A 21705-nucleotide genomic window follows, 5' to 3' on the forward strand; every position below is an offset into this window, starting at 1 on the left:
ATTTCTATTGATTACCTTTAAAAGTGGACTAACACGGCTACCACACCTCTCTACAATGAATACGAATGAAAGAAATTTGCATACAATGGAGGCAGTATATGCAGATAAATCTCATGCATATTCATTGTGGATATCCTGAAAACCTGACTGGCAAGGGGATACTCCAGAACTAACTTGGGAAACACTGATCTAGGGAGTCTCTGTATTACCATTATTATCAAATTATAGCTGGGTAAACTAATGCACAGGTAAATCGTCTTTCACTCATCCATATAGAAAAGCCAGTGACAAAAGCCAGGTTGGAACTCAAGAGGGGCTTCTCTTGGCTTTACACTGAGTTCATTGGTTTGACCAATTGACCACACCAGCAGTCTAAAGTGACTACTGTCCTATGTGCTGATTGAAAAGAAGAAGAAAAAAGCTGTGACTTACTTATTTCAGTACTCTCCAAAATGTATTTGGTAAATTTCTGTAATCTGTTATGATGATAGAAAGAGCATGAGCAAGCCAAAGAAAAAGAACAGGCATGGAGCAGATCTTTATTACTACCCACTGGGTGATACTTTGCAAGTTCAGGCTAAAAATTCCCAAAACATTGAGACAGAAGGTCCTAACTGGTATGCTGCAAATAATTTGCCACCTATTCATGGAAGACCATGGGGGGAGGGGGTGGATCTACTGCTCCCAATGGTGGTCTTGCTCTCTCTTCTCTGAATCATTCTCCTCTGTATCACAGCCTTCCACCATTCCTTGCCTGTGTTTGCCGATTTTCTTGCTGATGCAGGAACTGTGTGACTGGTGGATCTTACAAAACTATGGGGCCTCACACAGTTCCGACTTTAGGAATCTGGAGGAAAGAGGCAAAGCAGGTTAAGAAGCTGCTGCTCACACTCGATTCCTCTTGCCAGCTGAAGACCATATAGAAGTGTGGGGCAGGAAGGAAGGGAAAGTGCTGATGCCAGGGGATTGGGAGAAGAGAAAAGATGGTGCTGATATTGGAAGGAGGGAGGAAGCAAAGGGAGGAGGACACCAGCGAGGTCAGGGAAGGTGATGGTGAATCACTAAATGTAAACCTAGTACCAGTTGTTCCGCTACATAAAAACAGTTGAGAACCACTGCTTTGGAATATTCATGGAAAATTGGGAATCAGCACATCATGATTTTGATTATCCATATTTTATATGTTAATAAATCTCACGGGCCCTTACAACTTTAATTCCATGCTGTTTTACCTGGTTGAAGTGTTGTAGATGGTCATGAACATCATTCAGATTTGCTACCTACATCCCCAAACTTGAAGGAGGTCTGTGAATACCAGTGGCGTAGCTGTGTGGGGCCACAAGGGGCCTGCCCCCCCCCCCTGAAATTTCCTGTGGGCCCCTGGTTTTGCTGGCGGGGGTCACCAACCTCCGGCATGCTCCTTTTAGTGAAACTGAGTATGCTCAATTTCACTAAAAGGAGCGTGCAGGACGTGAGGGGAAGAGATCAGGGCAGGCAACGTGGCGGTGCCAGAGACCGGTGCTGGACAACGCTTCAGCTGGTGGGGATTAGGGACCTCCGCCAGCCAAGGTATTTGCTGTGGCAGTGGGTGGGAAGCGGTAGGGTGGGGGGGGAGTGGCTGAGTAAAAGTGTCCCCCACCCACCGTGAGGTCTGGCTATGCCCCTGGTGAACACACACACTATAAGCACAGTATTGCACCTGAGTGAACAGCTTCTCCCTTCAGGCTATTTTCTTTACACACAAACTGTCCCTCCTAACAAAAACTTGTCATTCTCTACTCTTAGGATCTGATAGGCCCATACATTCCTAAGAAAGATTTCCTAAAGGAGCAAGCTAAACAGCTCATTGGAAAACCAAGCCAAAAAACACCATGCTTCATCTCCCCACCTAAATTAAAACGGAGTACAAAAGATTCTGACAAAAAAAAAAAAAAAAAGATCAAGGAATTTCTACTTGACTTCAAATACTAAACATTCCCAGGGAAAAAAAAAACCTGCAAACAAAAGTCATCCAAACAACCACTGCAATCCTCCTACAGCTCAAAAGGTTAGAAAACAAAAGGCACAGTGGCTAATTCAGAATTTAGCAGGGACATGGGGACATGGGCCAAGGAGTCATTGATCTTTGTAAGTCTGTATTTCAGAACTCTGTGCATCTTAGCTTCAAGCTTACTTCGTGTTTTGGAACACAGATACCCTTACTCCAAAAATAATTAAAAAAAAAAGACATGGTGTGTGCTAGCACAGATTGGTATTATAAACTAAGGATGGTAAAGGGTGTGTTGGTCAAAGTCTTAAGAAATATGTCACAATAGGCCTTCTCTATAGCAAACCTCTTTCCATCAAATATTCATAACACACAAGCCTTGCCCCCCTTCTTCCAGTGTAATTCTGGTATGTGATTCATTGCGACAATTCAAACTGAGCCTCTTTGTGGCAAAAATATAATTGGCTCCTTGCCCATTTAGTTCAGAGGACTGGCTATACTGATTTGATCTTCCAAGCATTCCTGGTGCTCAAATGGGCTCCCCTTTGCTTTTAAATGAAAAGATACATGTGGCTCTCTAGATCTATTGGGGATCAATTTTTTTTTTTAATCTGTGGCTTCCCTACCAGTAGTCTGCTTAAAAACTGTAGAAAGGAAAGACCAAAAAAAAGGGGGGGGATCTGAGCAAGTCCCTCCCCCAGCTCAATGAGACAGGGGTGTAGCTAGGTGGGGCCACAGGGGCATGGGCCCCACAGATTTAGCCCTGGCCCCCTGCTTTCACACACACACCCCTCCCCCGCCGACCCTCTCCCACTACATTCGACCCCCCCCTCCTGCTGCTGCCAACCCTCCCCCCGCCGCCACCATCAGGTACCTTTGCTAGCCGAAGTCCTCTTCAGCGCCAGTCTCCAGCGCGTTGCTGATCTGGATTCTGTTTCTGTGAGTCCTGACGTCCTGCACGTAGCGTGCAGGACATCAGGACTCACAGAAACAGAATCCAGATCAGCAACGTGCTGGAGACCAGAGCACTGGATGGCGGCGGCCGCACCAGGGAGGGGGCTAAAATGTGCCCCCTCACCTCAGGCTCTGGATCCCCCTCCCGTCTAAGTCTGACTATGCCCCTGGCATGAGATAGTCTTGCATACAATGGAGGTAGTGCATACTAATGCATCGCAAGCATATTCATTCTGGGTATCCTAAAACCCTGACTCGCAAGGGTGTCCAAAGGACTGGGTTGAGAATCCCTGCTCCAGCACTTTGAAGCAATTTTCTAATAGGATATTATGGCAAAATCTCCCCAATAATGCTGATGGACCATCTTTAGTATTCTCTAGTGCAGCCATTCCCAACCCAGTCCTCAGGGCAACCCCTAGTCCCATTGGATTTTCAGGCTACCCACAATGAATGTGAATGAAATAGATTTGCATGCAATTGATGCAGTGAATGAAAATGTGTCTCATAAATATTCATTGTGGATAGCCTGAAAACCCAATAGGCCTAGGTGTGCCCTGAGGACTGGGTTGGGAATGGCTGCTTTAGTGTATACAAACAGCCATCAGGGGGCAGAATGCCACAAAAAGTCCTTGTCTGTGCACTTCAGTTTCCTCTTTGCTTGTCCTGTGGACCCATGACAGAGAGGCGGGTGCTTTCATTGCAACAGCATCCAGCTTACATTTTATGTCTGCAATTGACAACAGGGCCGGTCAAACCCGGTAAGTGGGGTAAGCGCCGCAGGGGGGCGTCTGCCTTCAACGGCGCCACTGTGCCGCCATACCGTGCCGCCCTTGGTGCTTTAAATCTTTAATTTACCTCCGTTCCAGCAGCTGCGTCATTTGAAAGCCTTGCCCTATCTCTAGCCTTCCCTCCCTTCATGAGTTCGTTCCAGTCCCGCCTTCTGACGTCATTTCCTCGAGGGCGGGACTGCAGAACGAACTCATGAAGGGAGGGAAGGCTTTCAAATGACGCGGCTGCTGGAACGGAGGTAAATTAAAGATTTAAAGCACCAAGGGCAGCGGCGGGGGGGGGGGGGGGGCGAAGGAGAATCGCTGGACAGGGGCAGGGTGGGAGAAAGAAGATGCTGGGGGGGGGCGGGGGCGCCAACTCATAGTCTGCAGGAGGGCGCCAGAGAACCTAGGACCGGCCCTGATTGACAAATTAATTGAAATAAATAAAGTTCCTTTGGTTCAATGTATGTTGCTGATGTGATATTCTTTCCTCTATTTAAAAGAGGTTAGAGCATCTTTTAAATTCACCAGCTGTGTAGAAAATTTTATTCCATCGATTCCCCCACACAATGACACATCACTACCTCAGGAGCAGGAATTTTGTTGAGATGTTCATACCGCTCCGTTACTACAGAAAACCTGTCGGGTCATAAGTGTGCTAGAGTCAGGAATAATGCACTGCCCTGACAGAATTCATCAACTTGCTTTTGAGTTCCCTTTAGGACTGAGGAGCCAACTTTTCAAAATGATTGGGGGTGCTAAACCCAATGGAAATTACCCCTCCCTGGATACAGTCAAAGAGTTTGCTTAATAGTGGGTGTGCTCAAGCACCCACAGAGCTGGCTCCTATGCTGTAGGATAAGTTGCTTGGGTTAAAACTGGTGAGAATGCCAACAATTCTAGATTACCAGGAAGAAACATGTTCAGATTTTTTTTCATTTTGAATCAAACTATACCGCATCCATCTGCTGCCAAGCCATGGGGGTGGAATAATTACCACATTCTTTCATGCACCTTAAAAGGAGGCCTATCACTAAATTAGATCATAATCATATATATTATAGATGGCAAAAGGACCATTGCTATTCAATCTCAATTTTAAGTTCCATTTTCCTGCGACACTTTAATATAAAGCCCAGCTAACCTGAAGAGAGTCTTTACCTTTAGAAGTAATGTCACTGCCAAACCCTTTCTCACCATAATTGTACATGCTTCTTGTGTGACATTGCAAGTTTAAAGAATGTAACTTTAAACCTGAGCATTTTTAGACAGCTTATTTGAAAATGAAAAACAATGTGGAAGTAATTTTATAAAACAATTTCCGTGCTTAAAAATGCTCTTTTACACAAGTAAGGGGAGTGGAGGAGTAGCCTAATGGTTAGTGCAGTGGCCTGAAAACCAGTGGAACTGGGTTCAATTCCCACTGCAGCTCCTTGTGAATCTCTGGAAATCATTTAACCCTTCATTGCCCCACGTATCTTAAGTCCCATCCCCTTTTATAAAATTACCTCATGCTTAGAAATGCATGTGGTGCAAATAAGTACATACTTATAAATACGTTTGGAGCAGGCGTGTTCAGGGGAGGGGTTCGGGCTGAGCAAAACTGGAGTCATGATTTACACATGTATCTTCTAAACTAATGCACAGGATGCATGTACTTTGCATGCTAATGTTCACACCTGCTCCTGACTAGACAATTTCTGTAGGATCAGTGTTAATATTTTATAAGACACATAGAAGCGTATTTTCAAAGCACTTACACTGAAGTTCCATAGTAACCTATGGAACTCTGTAAGTCTAAGTGCTTTGAAAATGAGCCCTATAGGCTCCTGTGTGTCTTTATAAAATAGGAATCATCTTCACTTCTAAGCCTAAGTATCCTATCATAAAATTATCCACTGTGTCTAACACATTGATGTTAAATGCATGGCTCAGACTATCTCAGTTGCACGGTATATTTACCTGAAAGATTTTTCTCCGAGTTGTGTGCAGATCTTCCAGTAAATACAGAGCAATGTCCCTTTTCAGTTTCATTTGTTTCTAATCAAAGGGGCCCCTTTACTAAGCTGCATTGGTAAATGGGTTTAGCACATCCGAACACGGGACTCTCCCCATATGCTAAGCCCATTTCTAGTGTGGCTATAAATTTGGCCTTTCCATTATAACTTTTTCTGGCCATGCACTAATGTTAACATTCACGAGCAGCCACTGAATACAAATTAACATGGGAGCACTCATTCCTCCAATTTATGGGGTGCTAAGGGCTCCCGCATTAAAGGGGGCCTTTCACCAAGCCGCGCTAAAATGTGGCCGGCGCTGTTAGTGCATGGGTTTTCCATGTGCTGCAGCAGTAAAATGACCGTGCACTAATTTCTGTATTACTGCCACCTAATTAGGAGGCGGTAAGGCCTCCCATGCTGCTCCCACACTAAATCGGGTAGTGCACAGTCCACGCTACTGATCAATGCAGGCACGCCTACTCTCTGCCCATGTGCAAGTCTCCTGCATTAAAAAAATAAAACATACTTTCCAGCACGGGAATAGTGCACACTAAGCAGAACACTTCCACGGATACCTCATTGTGTCTCACTGTAGTGCTCTTTTAGTGCACGGTAGGCCTACCATGCCTTAGTAAAAGGGCCCCTAAGTCAGCGTTATTCAGTTAGCATGAACTAATGTCAGCATACTAGCTGAACAGTGCTTCCATGCCCCCTCCAAAAAAATAAATAAATTCTGTGCCGTTTGCGCATGGAAACGGCAAAATGCTTTACAGCATCCTGCATTAGGCCATCCCCTCCCCACCCCCATCTTAATCATGTGTTAGCACTTAACACAGTTTAATAAAAGCGCCCCAGAGGTTTTATGAATGCTTTGTTTGTTTGTTACCCATCGTTCAAATTTGCTCAGCATTATCTTTAACTGCTTTTGTGTGAAGTGTTTAGCAATGCTTTTGCCGCACAGTCACTCAGCACTTCAAACTCAGATGAACCAGTGTCACTTCACAAGCACTTGAACTGATCTTTTCCTGCTTCTCTTCTTAGTCTGGTACAGTTTGAATGCTGCCTTTGCCCCTGCATTAAGCACTGGCATGTCAGCTTTTGGGTGGTGGTGGAAGAAAAAGCAAATGCCTGTTTGTTTCTATTTAATACATACCCGATAACTGAAATTTAGTTAATCGAAACAGTGAAAATACACAGCCACCCATCCTATATAATAATTCTCACCTCCGACGTTCTAATGTGCCTGGGACTGTGGATCCCTCAGAAGTGGTCTGCTAGGCAGCTTAGAACATACTGACGTCAGTGATGTCACTGTAAGCTGATTCCCAGGCAAGGAGAGGAGTACTCCTCCTCCTGCCTGGGAATCAGCTAATCAGTGCAACGCTCCCTGCCACTTTGGAGCAAGTGGCAAGGAGCGGGGCAACACCCCCCCCACCCGAAGAACATCAACACCCCCGCCCCCCCCCCCCCCCACACACACACACACACACAAGTCACTCTCTCCCATCCCATTCAAGGAGCATGTGTCCCACCGGGAGCCGGAGGCTCGAGCCACACAGGATGGCGGCGGCTTGCAAAGCCTGCCACAGAGCGTAGGTAGAGTGGAGGGAAACGGGCGCGCCTCCCTGGGGACCCACCGCGGCACTCACCAGGCCCTCTTCACGCCACTGAGGTCACGCCGATCACGGTCCAATGCCCGGCTGTGCACAGGATGCTCCCGCCGCCACCCGCTTCCGCTCAGTGCCCTTCTGACAGGCTGAGGGAAGCCGAGCCGGAGAACAAGATGGCGGCTCCTTCATTCCCCTCCCCTCTCTACTGCTCCATCCGAGGTTGGTGCGCAGGCGTGTGGGGTGGGTGGGGCATGGGTGGTGAGTGGCTGTGTGGCTCTCGCGAGAGTTCCGGGAAACGAGCAGGAGAGGTAAAATAGCGAGCCGCGCCGAGGGCACATAGTTAAGGCGGGACTGGACGGAGACGGAGTGAGAGGGAAGCTGGAGTAGATGCAACAGCACAGTTAATGCAGTGAGTAATCGGCTGGGAAGGAGGGGCGTGAGGAGCCCTTGAACTGGGGGGGGGGTGGAACTCAGAAGGAAGGAAGGGAGGGAGGGGGGTCTGGAACTCAGAAGGAAGGAAAGCAAGGGAGGAGAGGTCTGGAACTCGGGAGGGAGGGGGGGATTACCTTGCTAGTGCCCGTTTCGTTGCCTACCGAAACGGGCCTTTTATACTAGTTAAATATAAAACCACTCCTCAAGATACAATATGCACTCTTGCTACAATTCTTCACCTAGAACAGTCCCAACATCATGTCACAAATCCTCCTTGCGAAATATTTCCCAAAATAAAAAATATTTTTAGTTTGCATTGGTCTCAGATAACCAAATATCTAATGGAATATCGTTTTCACATTTTTGGACGACAAGGTCTAAAAGCTCACATCCATAATCTCACCATTGTAATTTCCTGCTATGTGGATACCAATTGTTTAACAGGGGGTTAGCCAAACCTCGGCAGGAGGGGGGTCCAGAGCCCAAAGTGAGGGGGCACATTTTAACCCATCTCCCCCAGCCACCGCCCCTCCCCCGCACCGCCACCACAAGGTACCTTTGCTGGTGGGGGTCCCTAACCCCTGCCAGCCAAAGTCTTCTTCAGCACCGGTCTCCAATGCGTCGCGTTCGCTTATCTGTGCTTTCTTGAGTCCTGACCTGCACGTTTCTTTAAGTGAAACTGAGCATGCTCTGTTTCTCTTAAAGGAACGTGGAGGTCAGGTCTCAAGAAAGCACAGATCAGCGAACATGGCGCGCCGGAGACCGGTGCTGAAGGCTTCGGCTGGCGGGGGTTCAGGACCCCCGTCAACAAAACAATGGGCCCGCACTAAATCTGGGGGGGGGAGGGGACCCAGGCCTCCGTGGCCCCACCTAGCTATGCCCCTGGTGCAGAAGCCCTTTACAAAAAATGGCTGAGAAGCAGAGGTTGGTACAGTTTTTGCCACTTTGTTGGACAGTGGAGACATCTAAGACCATAAGCATATTCCCCTCAGAGACAGAAGTGAGAGACTAATATCATTTTAGAAACTTTTAGGGCTCCTTTTACAAAGTGGCACCACCGATTAGTGTGCATTGAATGAGAAGAAGCCCATGGGAATTGAATGGGCTTCTTTGCATTCAGTGAGCCACTAAATCGGTAGCACTGCTTTGTAAAAGGCGCCCTGATTTTGCAAAGAGAAAGTTTAAGTGCATCATGGCTGTTCACAACCTCAAAAGTTTTTTTTCTGTAGTATCCACACCAATGTTTCAATACATAAGACTCCAAGCAGATCCTGAGAGAGTTGTTTTGGTATGGGGTTTTTTTTTTTCAAATTCCCATATATATGGATCCATTAGTAGGTTCCATTATTTCTTCATAGAACATCTTTTTATCATAAATTTACCATTGCCTCAGTTTTAATGTTTTTATTGATGGTGTTTTAAATAGTTTCCGACTCATTTATATCTAGTAGGAGTATTTTAAAATGTGTTAACATGCTCCATTGTTTAAATTGAGTTCATCAATTTCAATTTTGTCCTACCAGCACTAGGCTAACCTTATCTGGACACCATTCCTGCCTTTGACAGCCAGTGTCACCCTGGCTGACAGATACGCTCCATCACAAGCTTCTGATGCCCTCAGACCACAAAGGTCTTTGTCCATGACTAACACAAATATACCTCATCGAAACCAGTGGCAGTATGGACAAGTTCGAATAGGTAAGCGGGACCCAGGTAAAGGGTCTGAGGATGCTGTTAGCAGGAAGTTAACTATGGGGGCAAGCTAAAAAGCATAATGCTGAAGATCCTGTAGGTTAGAATAGCTGTACAGAGGATTGAACATTCTGTGCACCAGAAATGCAGCTTTTGGCCAGAGCCACCCAGCCTCCTCATTTCATTTTGCTGTGAGGCAGCCTCTCTCTTCTATATAGTTTCACAGAAGGACCAGCAGAATGTGCTACTGCTGACTATATTTAGTGCTGTTTGGTATATTTCCATCATCTTCTGACAATCTGACCTGTCTAATTTGTCCTTTGGGAGATTGGTATCTTTTCTGGTCTTCAAACAACACATTTTTGACCAACATTTCTGGTGTCTTTTTTTTTTTTTTTTTAATTTAGCTCACATCTTTTCATTAATAACTCTAGATAAGTTACATTCAGGTACAATGGGGCAATGTGACTTGGCCAAGGTCAGAGGGAAAATTCTCAGGATTTGAACCCAGACTTCCCTGGTTCTCAGCCTGCTACTCTAAGCATTGGGCTTTACTTCTCTAGTTGCTGCTCTTGCACATGTATGTGGATAGCCGAGACTTTCCCCATGCCTAAGGTACCAATAAATCCTCCTTCTTGAGTACCTACATGGTATCCTACGCCCAACTGCTGCCCAACTGTTCTGCTGCTGTATTCCTTCTCCTCTCCATGCCAACCCTGCCCAGACTTCTGCAATTATGACTTCCATGACCTCTTATACCCAGAAGACCCCCTTGTTGTAGAAAACCAGGCGAATACTGCAGCCTCCTTTTTATAGTAATCACTGCTTCCATGGGCTGACCAGTGGATGAAAGCTGGCTTCCTCCTTAAAAGAAAGGGCCCAAGGTGATCTACATACGGTCTGTGCCCTGAGAAAGGCAGGGACAAATCAAACTCGGGTATACATATAAAGTATCACATACCATGTAAAATGAGTTTATCTTGTTGGGCAGACTGGATGGACCCTTCTGGTCTTTATCTGCTGTCATTTACTATGTTACCTTGTTACTATAAGTGGTTTGCATTAATTTCCATGGGAGGCAATTAAGTAACAGGGCGTCTTCATTTAGGCAGCCTTATAATGCAGTTAGTGAGCATAGCCAATAAGGACATTTGGGAGCACAGGTGTTCTTCAAGAATACTAGTGTAAACCCGGCATCAATGTTGGTGTGTACACTTACCATAGGTCAATGGCTTGTGTGAATGTTCATGCTTAAATGCAACAGGAGTGCACTCAACTGCACTCAACCCTATGCCTCTCCCTTGCGAACACCCTTCTAAGTTTTGCACTATCCCCTGGACTCTATATATGAGCCCAAATGTGAGCACCGAAATTTCACCGCAGAGCAAAGATTGCACAAATAAGTTGTTTAATGCACTATAAACTTGCAATTAATTGATGCTGTCATTTATTACAATTGGCAATAATTGGGATTTGCACACTGTTCCATAAGACCAGGCACCTAAATCCCCTAGCACGCAACTCAGAAGGGGGCGTGGGGGTGTGGCCATGGTGTTTTGAAAAGTTGCATGCGGTGTTATAGAATAGCACCATTTCTGTACCCATATGCAATGAGTTGGGCACTGGTATTTACACCAAGTTTCAGCTGGCATAAATACTGGCAGGAATCGGATCTAGGCGCTCAATCTAGAGCGATTAGTGCTTAGTATTTTAGCACTATTTATAGAATCCTCCCCTCCCATGCCACTTGTATGGATGTAATTATAGAATACTGCTCAGGCACAACACTGCCATTTACACATACACTCACCAGTGTGGATAGCAGTATTTGTAAGTTTATGCATGCCAAAATTTAAGAGTCTTTTTACTAAGCAGTGAAAAGCACTAAAGAGTGCTTCCCATGTGCCAAAATGAGTTACTGCAGGGTACGCTCAGGTGTCCTGTGGTAGTTCTGGCCAGGGGTGTAGCTACATTGGGCCATGGGGGCATGGGCCCCTGTAGATTTGGCCCTGCCCCACCCCCGCCACCACCAACCCCTTCGACCCCCACCTCCCGCCACCAACCCTCCCCTGCTGCCGCTGCGTACCTTTGCTGGTGGGGGTTAGGGACCCCCACCAGCAAAGGTGCCCAACGGTGGCGGCAGGAAGAGGGGGTCGAAAGGGTTGGCACTGGGGGGGGGGTCAAAGGTGGTGGTGGCAACGGGGAGGTCAAAAATGGCAGGGGGGGTCGGTGGCACTGGGGGGGACTAAAATGTGCCCCCTCACCTCGGGCTCTGGACCCTCCTCCCGCCAAAGTATGGCTACGCCCCTGGTTCTGGCATCTGTACATGCTTCCCTGATGCTAAAACACTGGGGGGGGGGTTGGGGGGCGGAGAGTAGGTGTGTAGTACATTAATCAGTTAGCACACTACCACACACCAACCGATCAGCAAGTGATTAACAAGTGAGCCCTTTCCGCCTACTAAATAGGTGCCAGAAATTGGGAAATTAGCACTTGGCCATTAAAAGGAAAAATGGAAATGTGGCCATTTTACAGCAGCGCTAAATGTGGCCTGAGTGAGCGGGAAAACCCACATTCTAGTCATACAGCAGCTTAGCTTTGAGTCCTTAAGTAACTTAAATATGCCTGGGTACATTAAGTGTCTACAAAGCTTACTGACCTGGCCCCTAATACAGTTCATCATAACCAATAATCTATTCACTTTACTAAGTTCTGATTATCCATTCTAGGGAAGTATGCAAGTCCTGCCATTCTGAGATGATCGCCATAAATGGAGATAAGAAGGAATTTTTTCTGTTGGTGCCAGTTTGGCTAGACAAACATATTATTTTTCCTTATTTGTGACCGCTCTGGCTGTTTTTTCATGTCATGGGTCCCCAAGCAGACTGCAAAAGTTATATGTTTGAACTTCTGTAACTTTTTTTTTTTCACAAAAAGAATGAGGTTTGAACTGTGGTATTGCAAATTGTTGGCTCTAAACAATTCATTAAAACCTCATTTTTTTTTTGTTTCTGGAGGAGATTTTAGTCACCTTTCTCTAGATTGAACAAGAGCTACTAGAAAGTTCAGACTTGATGGACCGCTGATCTTGTTTTTAACATATGCAGCTAACAATAACTATGTACCCTAAAACAAACAGGCATTGGGCTTGGCCACTAAACATGAATCCTGAACAAATATTTAATTTTCTCACATCTTATGCCTGATCCCTGACATATTAGTGAACTACCAGTAAACAAGTGATCAACTGTGGCTCTTCATTTTGCTGATCAGGTCAAGTCTTGCTCTCTAGGTACCCCGAATGCTTCTTCCAGTTTTAAGAAAATATATCCACAGCACAAGCAGAGAGGAGTTATGATCAATTGCGGATTCCCGACACTAAGTGGGGGAAAGAAGGATGTGTCGTTGCTTCAAAATTTAAAAACAAGAAAACTGCAACAACCATAAGCGCCGACTTTTCAAAATGACTGGGGGTGGCAAAAACAACATAAATTACCCTTCCCTGGTTACAATGCTAAACACTGGGGGGGGGGGGGGGGGAAATCAGCACCCACAGAGCTGGTACCTATGACAACAACTACGTTCAATGCCTAAGATTAAATGAACAAAAAAAACACACACACACACACACACACACGTAAATTCTTTTGACCCCAGGGATGCTACAAACTGAATTGTTTTCTTGGCATGAGTATCTTTGTCAAACAGTTCACTTTCGTTGTTAACTCATGTGATGGAAGTCAAAACCCTTGCATAAGCGCTGAAACTTCAACTCTTATCTAACATGATATTTCTGCAGCAAAACAAACTTTATCACTGAGGTTAAAGAAGAAGGATGCTTGCCATGTGAGGCACACGGTTACTGTAAACAGCCACAGAACTTCCATGGACCCAGAAAGAGGATCTCGAGTCCTTTTCAGCCGGAAAATTCCTGTGAAAAAGTAGTACTGTGAAACTGCCAATCCACTGAAGAAAAAATAAATATATGAAAACTGCCAATCAGATTGGTCATTTCAGGATGTGCATGATTTAAAGAGAAATATTTGGATGCATTAGTGTCCAATGTGCAATCTGGACCTTCTCTGAAAAGCTCTCTACTAATTAGTTCTTTAAAATAGAGTTAATGACCTACATTTTTTTATACTGGTTTTGTTCAGGCTTCTCCAGTTGTTTAGGGTTCAAGTCACATATTCTCAGGCTTTTGGGGGGGGAAAGGGGATATTTGTCAAGAGCAATTAGTTCCTAATTTATAGTTTGATTTATACTTACTGTTCATCTGATCCCTTTTCCAGTTTTAAGATTATACTGTATTCTTTATACAATTTTAAGAAGTTGCCCGACACAGCCAACACCAAAATTATAGGGAATGACATAAAACTTTAAGCCTGAAAATCGCATTTCATAAAACTTGACATCCAAGATATAATTCTATGCTCCAGGCCATCATCTCAGGATTTAAGGTTCATCTTTTAAAACCCCATAATCTAGATAAGTGAAGTCAGTTGAGCCATTCAGTTTGTAAAGGAGTAGCATGCCTCTCTCTACACTGAGCTAAAAAAAAATATTTGATAATAAACAGAATCATGGGTGCTCACATTTCAAAATTATTGGGAGTACCAAACAATACTAATTGCACCTCCCTGGACACAATGAAGAAGTTTGTCCAATATTTGGGGTAGTCAGCACCCACAGAGCAGGCTCCTATGAATAGAATAATAAGAACAAGCTCTGTGGATGCTTAATATTGGACAGGTAATATCTATTGGATTTAGTACCCCTCCCCCCCCCCAAGTCATTCTAAAAAGTTGGCTCCTATGAATAGAATGCTTTTGTCTGTACACATGTATGCACACACAAAAGGTATATCTTTGTTGTGATACAAAAACCCACTTTCCAAGAGCGTTACACATAGATCTACAGCTATACATAAAGAAAACAGGCAGCAACTACTTTCTGAGGAGAGATCATGCACAGACTTTCCTTTATTTCTAGCATGCTCACTTTGTAATATACTGCACATCATGAAATTATGTATACTTCTGGGCATATGTAGCAGGCATCTACCACATACATCATTTCTGGTTACTAGGGCGTTTCCAAGCACTGGTACTAATTTCCAAGTGCTTCAGCTGGTAATGACATTGCACAATGCTTTTCTGTTCCCAGCCAAACATGAAAGAAACCTTTCATTTTCATCTCTTTTTGTAAAATCTCCAGACCCGGCTTGGCGTCTCACCACATTTGCACCAGTGCCCATCCCCAGCACACAAACCAACAAAAGCAGGAAGGAACCCCCAGCCCGTCACAGCCCCCTATGAGAATGAATGAAGGCAGCTGGGGTCAGGTGCACGAAGAAACAGCGGCAACAATACCCCGTGCCATTGCAAGAGGGAAGAAACTATATCACTTACCAAAATAAACGGTTTTCTCACATTTAGGACATTTGGATGCCATGATCTTTTGATTCCGAGTCCCTTAAGTGCCGCTACCGCTATTTGCTGCACCCTTTCTCCAAACCCCTTGAGTCTTTCTATGCCTGTGACGCTCCTGTGCTTCCCTGGTTCTGCCCCTACCTTCCATTCCAACCTCCTTCTCCCCGCCTCCTACCCCGCCTCTTTCTGCTGTGATGCCCTTCTGATTGGAAGTACTGACAGCAATATAATGAGGGGGCGTGTCCTTTCGCCAGCTGCTTGTAAAGGATGTGGAGGATTTTTCCTACCGTTTGTTCTGCTACTACAGATTATTTTCGCTTTTTCTTTAACGGAAGAAGAGATTCTTTCGTGCAAAGGAAGGAGAGGGTTAGCATACTGCCTCTTGTGTAAAATCAGTTTCCAGCAAACTGAACTATTTCCAGGGGAAAGGATTTTTTTTTTTGCTTTAATTTCTGTATTCCTCGTTATCTACCCACATTTGTTAGTGCTCTTCCTTTACACCTGGTGCCCTTTTCTGCATTCTCCTGCTTAGTCAATCTATTTTATGTTTTCAAGTTCTGCCTGTGCCTGGTAGTATTTGGTGCATATTGCACGATAGCTAAGGAGAGAGCGATAAACCAGCAGCATACTAGTAGATTTGCCAGGAGAAATCTTCCGCTCTTTTCTCCGGGGCTGGCAGACTTGTGATTTGTTCAGTGGTCACTTGCATTAGTGCTCAGGCACGGAACAGTAGAAACGGGTACAAAAAGGATGTAGTCAGACATAATTAAGGATCTAGCACCACGGATCCTGTAATTATTTCTACATCATTTTGTACCTCCAGGAAATCCCTATTTCACCCGTTAGTTCGTGCTTTCTTACGGTAACATCTCTCCAGAAAATTCCAAACTATGAAAAATAGATTAAGACTTCTACATACATATTTATAAGACAGAGATAGCTAGCCACAGTATTGGCTTCCCTGCATTTCCCCTTTCATCTGCTATTTTTAGGTACATACAGAACTAGTCTAAATGGTTAGAGCTGGAAACTGAGATGCCAGGGTTCAAAGCGTGCTTTTCCCCACTGGTGCTTCTTGTGACCTTGCACAAGTCACTTTACACTCCCTTGTCTCTTAGGAACAATGTCGTTTTAAAGCCAGTGCTTATCAAGGTTTTTGTAGCTGTGATCACATGATCGAGGTCAAATAAAATTGTGTGACCTCCCTGAGGTGAAGAATAATGATGCACCTATGGAGAGTCCACCAAGGTGATGACCCCAACAGTGGGTTTTGTGACCCCATTTGGGAAGTCCTGTTATAAGCCCTCTTGGGCTTATAACAGGGTCTCAACTGTACCTGGCCTTCACAGAAGCAAGTAAAAATCCAGATTTGTGGAGTACAAGAAGTCCATTGTAACTTACTTTCAGAAAGACAGAACTAGAAGGCGTATCAGATGGGCTGTGGGTTTGTGTGTCCCTAACAACTTTTGTGCATGGTGTTCTACCTGCAGCAGGACATGTTGTGAAGACTCTAAGAGAATATCCATCTATGGATGTGCTTGCTAGAAAGAAGAATTTTGAAAGGTCTGATTGGAACTTCTTGCTTACTTTGTGAACCTTTTCCTAAAAAGACTTTCAGTGGAAACTTCAGGAAGAACTTAAAACATAAAAGCAGGAACAGCATTCAATGGCTAAAACTGCATTTTTTAAATTTGTTTGCTTTTGACTTGACAATTGTTATACGTCTTTAGCAGTGTCCCTCATTTTAAGTAATGAATATTCCACATTTGCTCCTTAGGGGCCTTTTTACTAATGTGAGCCTACAGTGTGGTAAAAAGGCATTACTGCAGTGCACACTACTCCTGTGATTATATATATATATAATATATATATATATAATCAGGCAGGGCTGGTCTTAGCAATTACGGGGCCCTGTGCAGACCTGTTCAGTGGGCCCCCGAACCCCCCCCCCCCACACACCTGTGCCCGCCACCATAAGCCATAATTTAAAAGGATGTTCAGAGCTCTCAGAACCCCACCTCACCCCATACCTTGATATGTATCCACTACGTTTCAGTAGAGAGCGACAGCACTTTTCATATCCCATCTGCTGCTGAGCCCAGAGCCTCCTTGCTGATGCATCCTGCCCTTGCAGACAGACACAGGAAGTGACATCAAAAGGGGATGGGATACAGCAGCAAGGAGGCTCTGGGCTCAGCAGCTGACAGGATATGAAAATCGCTGCTTCCTGATGCTGTCTACTGAAATGTGGATGCACATTAAGGTACGGAGCAGGGAGGTGTTCCAAGACAGGAAGACAGACGTGCCAGAGATGGGCTGCCCCTAGGAGCACGAGGCCTTTTTTGACTGCCCCTGTTGCCCCTGCTTAAGACCAGCCCTAGCTGCAGGAAGCGTGTCTGGCGGCTGAGAGTAGGCATGCCTGTGCTAATCGGGTAGCAAGGGCACATTACCGCATGCTAACTGATTACCACAGTAGTGCAGGAGACCATACCACCTCCTAAATAAGTGGCAGTAAGGGCTCTTGGCAGTAATGGCCACATGCTAATGGGGATATTAGCATGTGGCCATTTTTCTGTTGCGCTAGAAAGTGGCCAGAGCGTGCGGCAAACCCACACGCTAACTGCAGCACCAGCCACTTTCTAGCATGCCTTAGTAAAAGCAACCTTTAGTGCACACTAAGGGGCCCTATTTCCAAGCAGCAGTAGGGCTAACACGCAAACTCCCTGCGGTAGTTTCGGAAGTTGGTGCGTTCTGTTTCCCGCAGTAGAAAATAATTTTCTGTTTTCTACTGCAGGGGATGTTCCTGGCAGTAATTGGCAGCATAGCCACATTGGCACGTACTGATTGGCCTGATTACCTCATGAGTAGCGCATGAGTCCTTACCAATAGATCAATGGGTGGCAGTAAGGGCTCAGGCAGTAAATAACTGTGTGCTAATTTTGATTTTATTGCATGGCCATTTTCTGCCCCCCATTAAAAAAAAAAAAACCTTTTCCCAGCTGCGGTAAGAAAAGGGCCTAGAGTGCACCAATTTCACATGTCCACACTACTGCAGGACACCTTTTACCGCAGCTTAGTAAATGGATCCCTAAGCTTGCACTAAGCTTTAGTAATAGGGCCCTTAGTATGCTACCATGTGCTTTAACAAGGATTTCACTTGATTTACTAACTTTATATTCTGCCCCTTGCAATCAGCTCCCTGGCAGATTACAATGAAGCAAAATAAAATAGTAAAATTAAAGCAATAATGTAGATTAGGCATCTGTATTTATTTGTACTTACGTTCTATTCATGTAGGCCACAAAATCAAATGGATGTGCATAAAGTCAATTTCTATAGATAAAAAAATGTTTTATTAACAAATCTTTGAAGCAAGCCAACAAAACAAAAATGTCTGAAATCAGCTAAATGGGCAGTTTTACTAAAGTTCAGCAAGTTTGGGCAAAATTAATACAGAGTTAATGCAAAAGTTGTGCTGCAGTGGCATAGCCATAAGGCAGATTTTGGGTGGGCACAATGCATTATCTCTCTGTGCCACTCCCCCCAACTCAACTTAAAAATTAAATACCTCAGCTGGCAGGGATCTCTAAACCACATCAAGTGACGATATCCCACAGAAAAAGACAATCGAATTTTGGTTTCGGCACCAAAACCAGCCTGAAATCCATATTCAGTCTTGTTCCAGATCCAGCTGAGAATGTTGGTATATTTTTGGCTGAAACCAAAATTTATTCTGTACCCCTAGGTGCACTGCTCCCCCCCCCCCCCCAAACAAGTGGACTCAGCCTTCTTCCTTTCCTCCTTCATTCTCCCCTCACCCCCAACCCCCACAAGAGCAAGCTGAAATCACTCCTTTCTTTACATCCCTCCCCATAACAGTAGTGGGCTCAGCTCCGTCTTTCCCTCTGACCCACCTATATGTCCCTCCTCAGGCCTACCTTAGAGACCCTGGTGGTCCAGTACAGTGTTTTGCAGGTCCAGTCCTGGAGTTACCCCTTGTCAGTCAATGAATATTCATGAACTTGATTTACATGCCCTGCCTCCATTACATGCCAATCTCTTTCATGCATATTCATTGTGGATATTCTGAAAACCTGTCTGGCAAGAGGTACTCCAAGACTGGACTTAGGAAACAGTGGCCTAGTGGTTAGAGCACTGGTCTTGCAATCCCAAGGTGGCCAATTCAAATCCCACTGCTGTTCCTTGTGATCTTGGGCAAGTCACTTAACCCTCCATTACCTCAGGTACAAACTTAGATTGTGAGCCCTCCTGGGACAGAAATACCCAGTGTACCTGAATGTAACTCTCCTTTAGCTACCTACTGAAAAAAGGTGTGAGCAAAATCTAAATAAATAAATAGTCAGGACAGGAGCGATCCCCAGCCACTCCTACTCATGCCGTCTCATTCTCTCTTGCATGTGCCAGCTCTAATCTCAAAATGGCTGGCAGCCATTTTCACAGTGGAGACAGCATGCCCTAACTAGCCACTAGACCTCCAGGAACTCTAAGGTAGGCCCGGGAGGAGCTACCTTTGCTTGGGGATGAGGGAGGGAGGAAGGGGCAATAGCAACACTACCTTTGTTCGGGTGGGGGTGGCGCTACCTGTGAGGGAGAGGGAGGCTGGACTATCTTTCATCAGAGGGGAGGCTACATTTGCTCGGGTGGAGGGGGGGGAGAAGGAGAAGGATGAGGCTGCTATGGTTTAGGGACGGGACTTGTTTCGGCTTTGGCCACAACAGACCGGCAAATTTTGGTCGCAGATTCAGTTTTGGCTGAAACTGAAAGAAATGGTTTTGGTTGTAGTCGGCCTCTAAGCCACAGCCTACCATAACTCCCCTTAGACAACCGAGACAGTGCTCCCAACCTCCAATAACCTACATGTTCAGAACTGAGCATGTGAGGGGTGCAAGCATCAGCACCTTGAAGCAGTGCCATGGTTTTCTGAGGGGAATTATATTGGGTTATGGATGTCCTCAGCTAGGAGGTCTTAGGGATCCCTGCCAGCTATACCACTACACCGATAGTACACCACTGCTGGATGGACTTGGGCCAAAAGTGGATGGGTCCAAGCTCTCTTGTGCACCCCCACGTCTATACAGTAATTGTTGGTAATGCATCCAGTATTCCTTCTATAGTGTTCTTACAAAAAAAGGTCTCTACTGTGCATTAATGTCAAATGCAATTAACACAGATGAACCTTATGTCACCTTTTGAGGTAGCATTAAGTGCACCAATGATAACTGCACATTTGACAGCACACACTACTTACCATATGCTAACTGCAACTTACAGTCCATGCCCAATCTCTGCCAACACTACACCCAGTTCCTGCTCCACCTTGTTAGGGCTGGGTTTGTACTGCATTGTAGCAATTAGCACAGCTCTTCTCAACCCTGTCCTTGGGTCACACCTAGCCAGTTGGGTTTTCATGATATCCACATTGAATGTGCATGAGATAGATTTGAATGCAATGCCTCCTTTGTATGTAAATCTATCTCATGAATATTCATTGTGGATACCCTGAAAACCTGACAGGCTATGTGTGCCTATAATCAGCTAAAGGCCTTATTCCAGGTTGATGCAGATTGGGTTGTAGCAGAGGTTTCCAGACTATGCATCAGGACCTCAAATTGAGTCACATCATCAATAGACAGGGGGCCACAGAAGTAGGGCTGCTCCCCATCTCTCTGAACCTCTCCTGTAACCTATGTCCTATAGAGATAGTCAGCGTGGGGGCTGTGCTAGTGAATGTTTGCAGACTCTGCCCCCTTCTCATATGAGAGGTTCCTGTCAGACTGGGAACCCACGCGGAGTACTGGGATCTGTGAGCGCATAGTGAAACACAGGACACAGGGCTGACTGTTGCCTTTGTCGCCTTCACGCTTGTCACCTGTCACATCCAACTTACAATATGGAATTCCATAATTTGTACATCACTGGTGGTGCTAGTATTTTAGAACAGGATCTGTTGATATACAGCCTGTTCTAAAATACATGAGAAATAGAGGTCCGTGTGCTGGTTACATCCAGAATGAACATCCATTTTACAAACTGGAACATCCAAGCTATGAACGGGGCAAATCAAGGGACATGGACATCATTTTGACAACATAGGAACATCCATGTTATAAAATAGCCACATAGACATCTATGTGAAGTGGAGGCCATAGCAGTCAACTTTTCAAAATGATTGGGGTGCTAAACCCAATGGAAATTACCTCTCCTTGGACATAGTCAAGTAGTTTGCTCAACCTTAGGAGCGCTGAAGCACCCACAGCACTCACAGAGCTAGCTCCTATTGTGGAGGCATAGCCTAATTGTTAGAGCAGTGGTCCGAGACCCAGGGGATTCCTAAATTCCTGGTTCAAATCCTACTGCAGTTCTTTGTGAGTTTTTTTTAATTATGAGTTCTCCAAGGACAGAAAAATATCTCCACTTCAATAGCCTTCAGACTTGCAGGTGGTATATAATTAATACCATGAAGGTTCATAGTTGCTGAAGCTGTCACACAGATCCCAGTATCCCTTGCCAGTTTCACATGGGGGGGGGGGGGGGGGGGAAGGGAAGTTGCAACTACTGGGGGATAAAGGGATGACTTAAGAGATAGGGACATCTATGTTCAGAAAGATGGACATTGGTATTTAGACGTATCAGCACATCCAGGTTACAGAAAGGAAGGTGCTCTGATTGACAGCTGCTCAGTTGGAGCCAGTGGCATAGCTACGTGGGGTCATGGGGGCCTAGGCCCCCCAAATTTTCTGTGGGCCCCTAGTTTTGCTGGCAGGGGTCCCCAACATGTTCAATTTCACTAAAAGGAGCATGCAGGAT

At 45.3% G+C, this 21705-nt stretch overlaps 1 protein-coding gene across 1 annotated transcript in view; it reads right to left on the reverse strand.

Moving 5' to 3' along the window:
• Window positions 1–15023, reverse strand: part of LOC115477831 (cysteine-rich protein 2) — a 249759-nt gene extending 234736 nt beyond the window's left edge. The window contains exon 1 of the mRNA XM_030214923.1: window positions 14857–15023. Within this exon, the coding sequence (XP_030070783.1) occupies window positions 14857–14899 (43 nt within the window). The 5' untranslated portion in view covers window positions 14900–15023. The remainder of the gene's footprint in view (window positions 1–14856) is intronic.
• Between the last annotated feature and the right edge of the window lie 6682 nt (window positions 15024–21705).

The sequence above is a fragment of the Microcaecilia unicolor genome, chromosome 9, assembly GCF_901765095.1.
Source record: "Microcaecilia unicolor chromosome 9, aMicUni1.1, whole genome shotgun sequence".
NCBI lineage: Eukaryota > Metazoa > Chordata > Amphibia > Gymnophiona > Siphonopidae > Microcaecilia > Microcaecilia unicolor.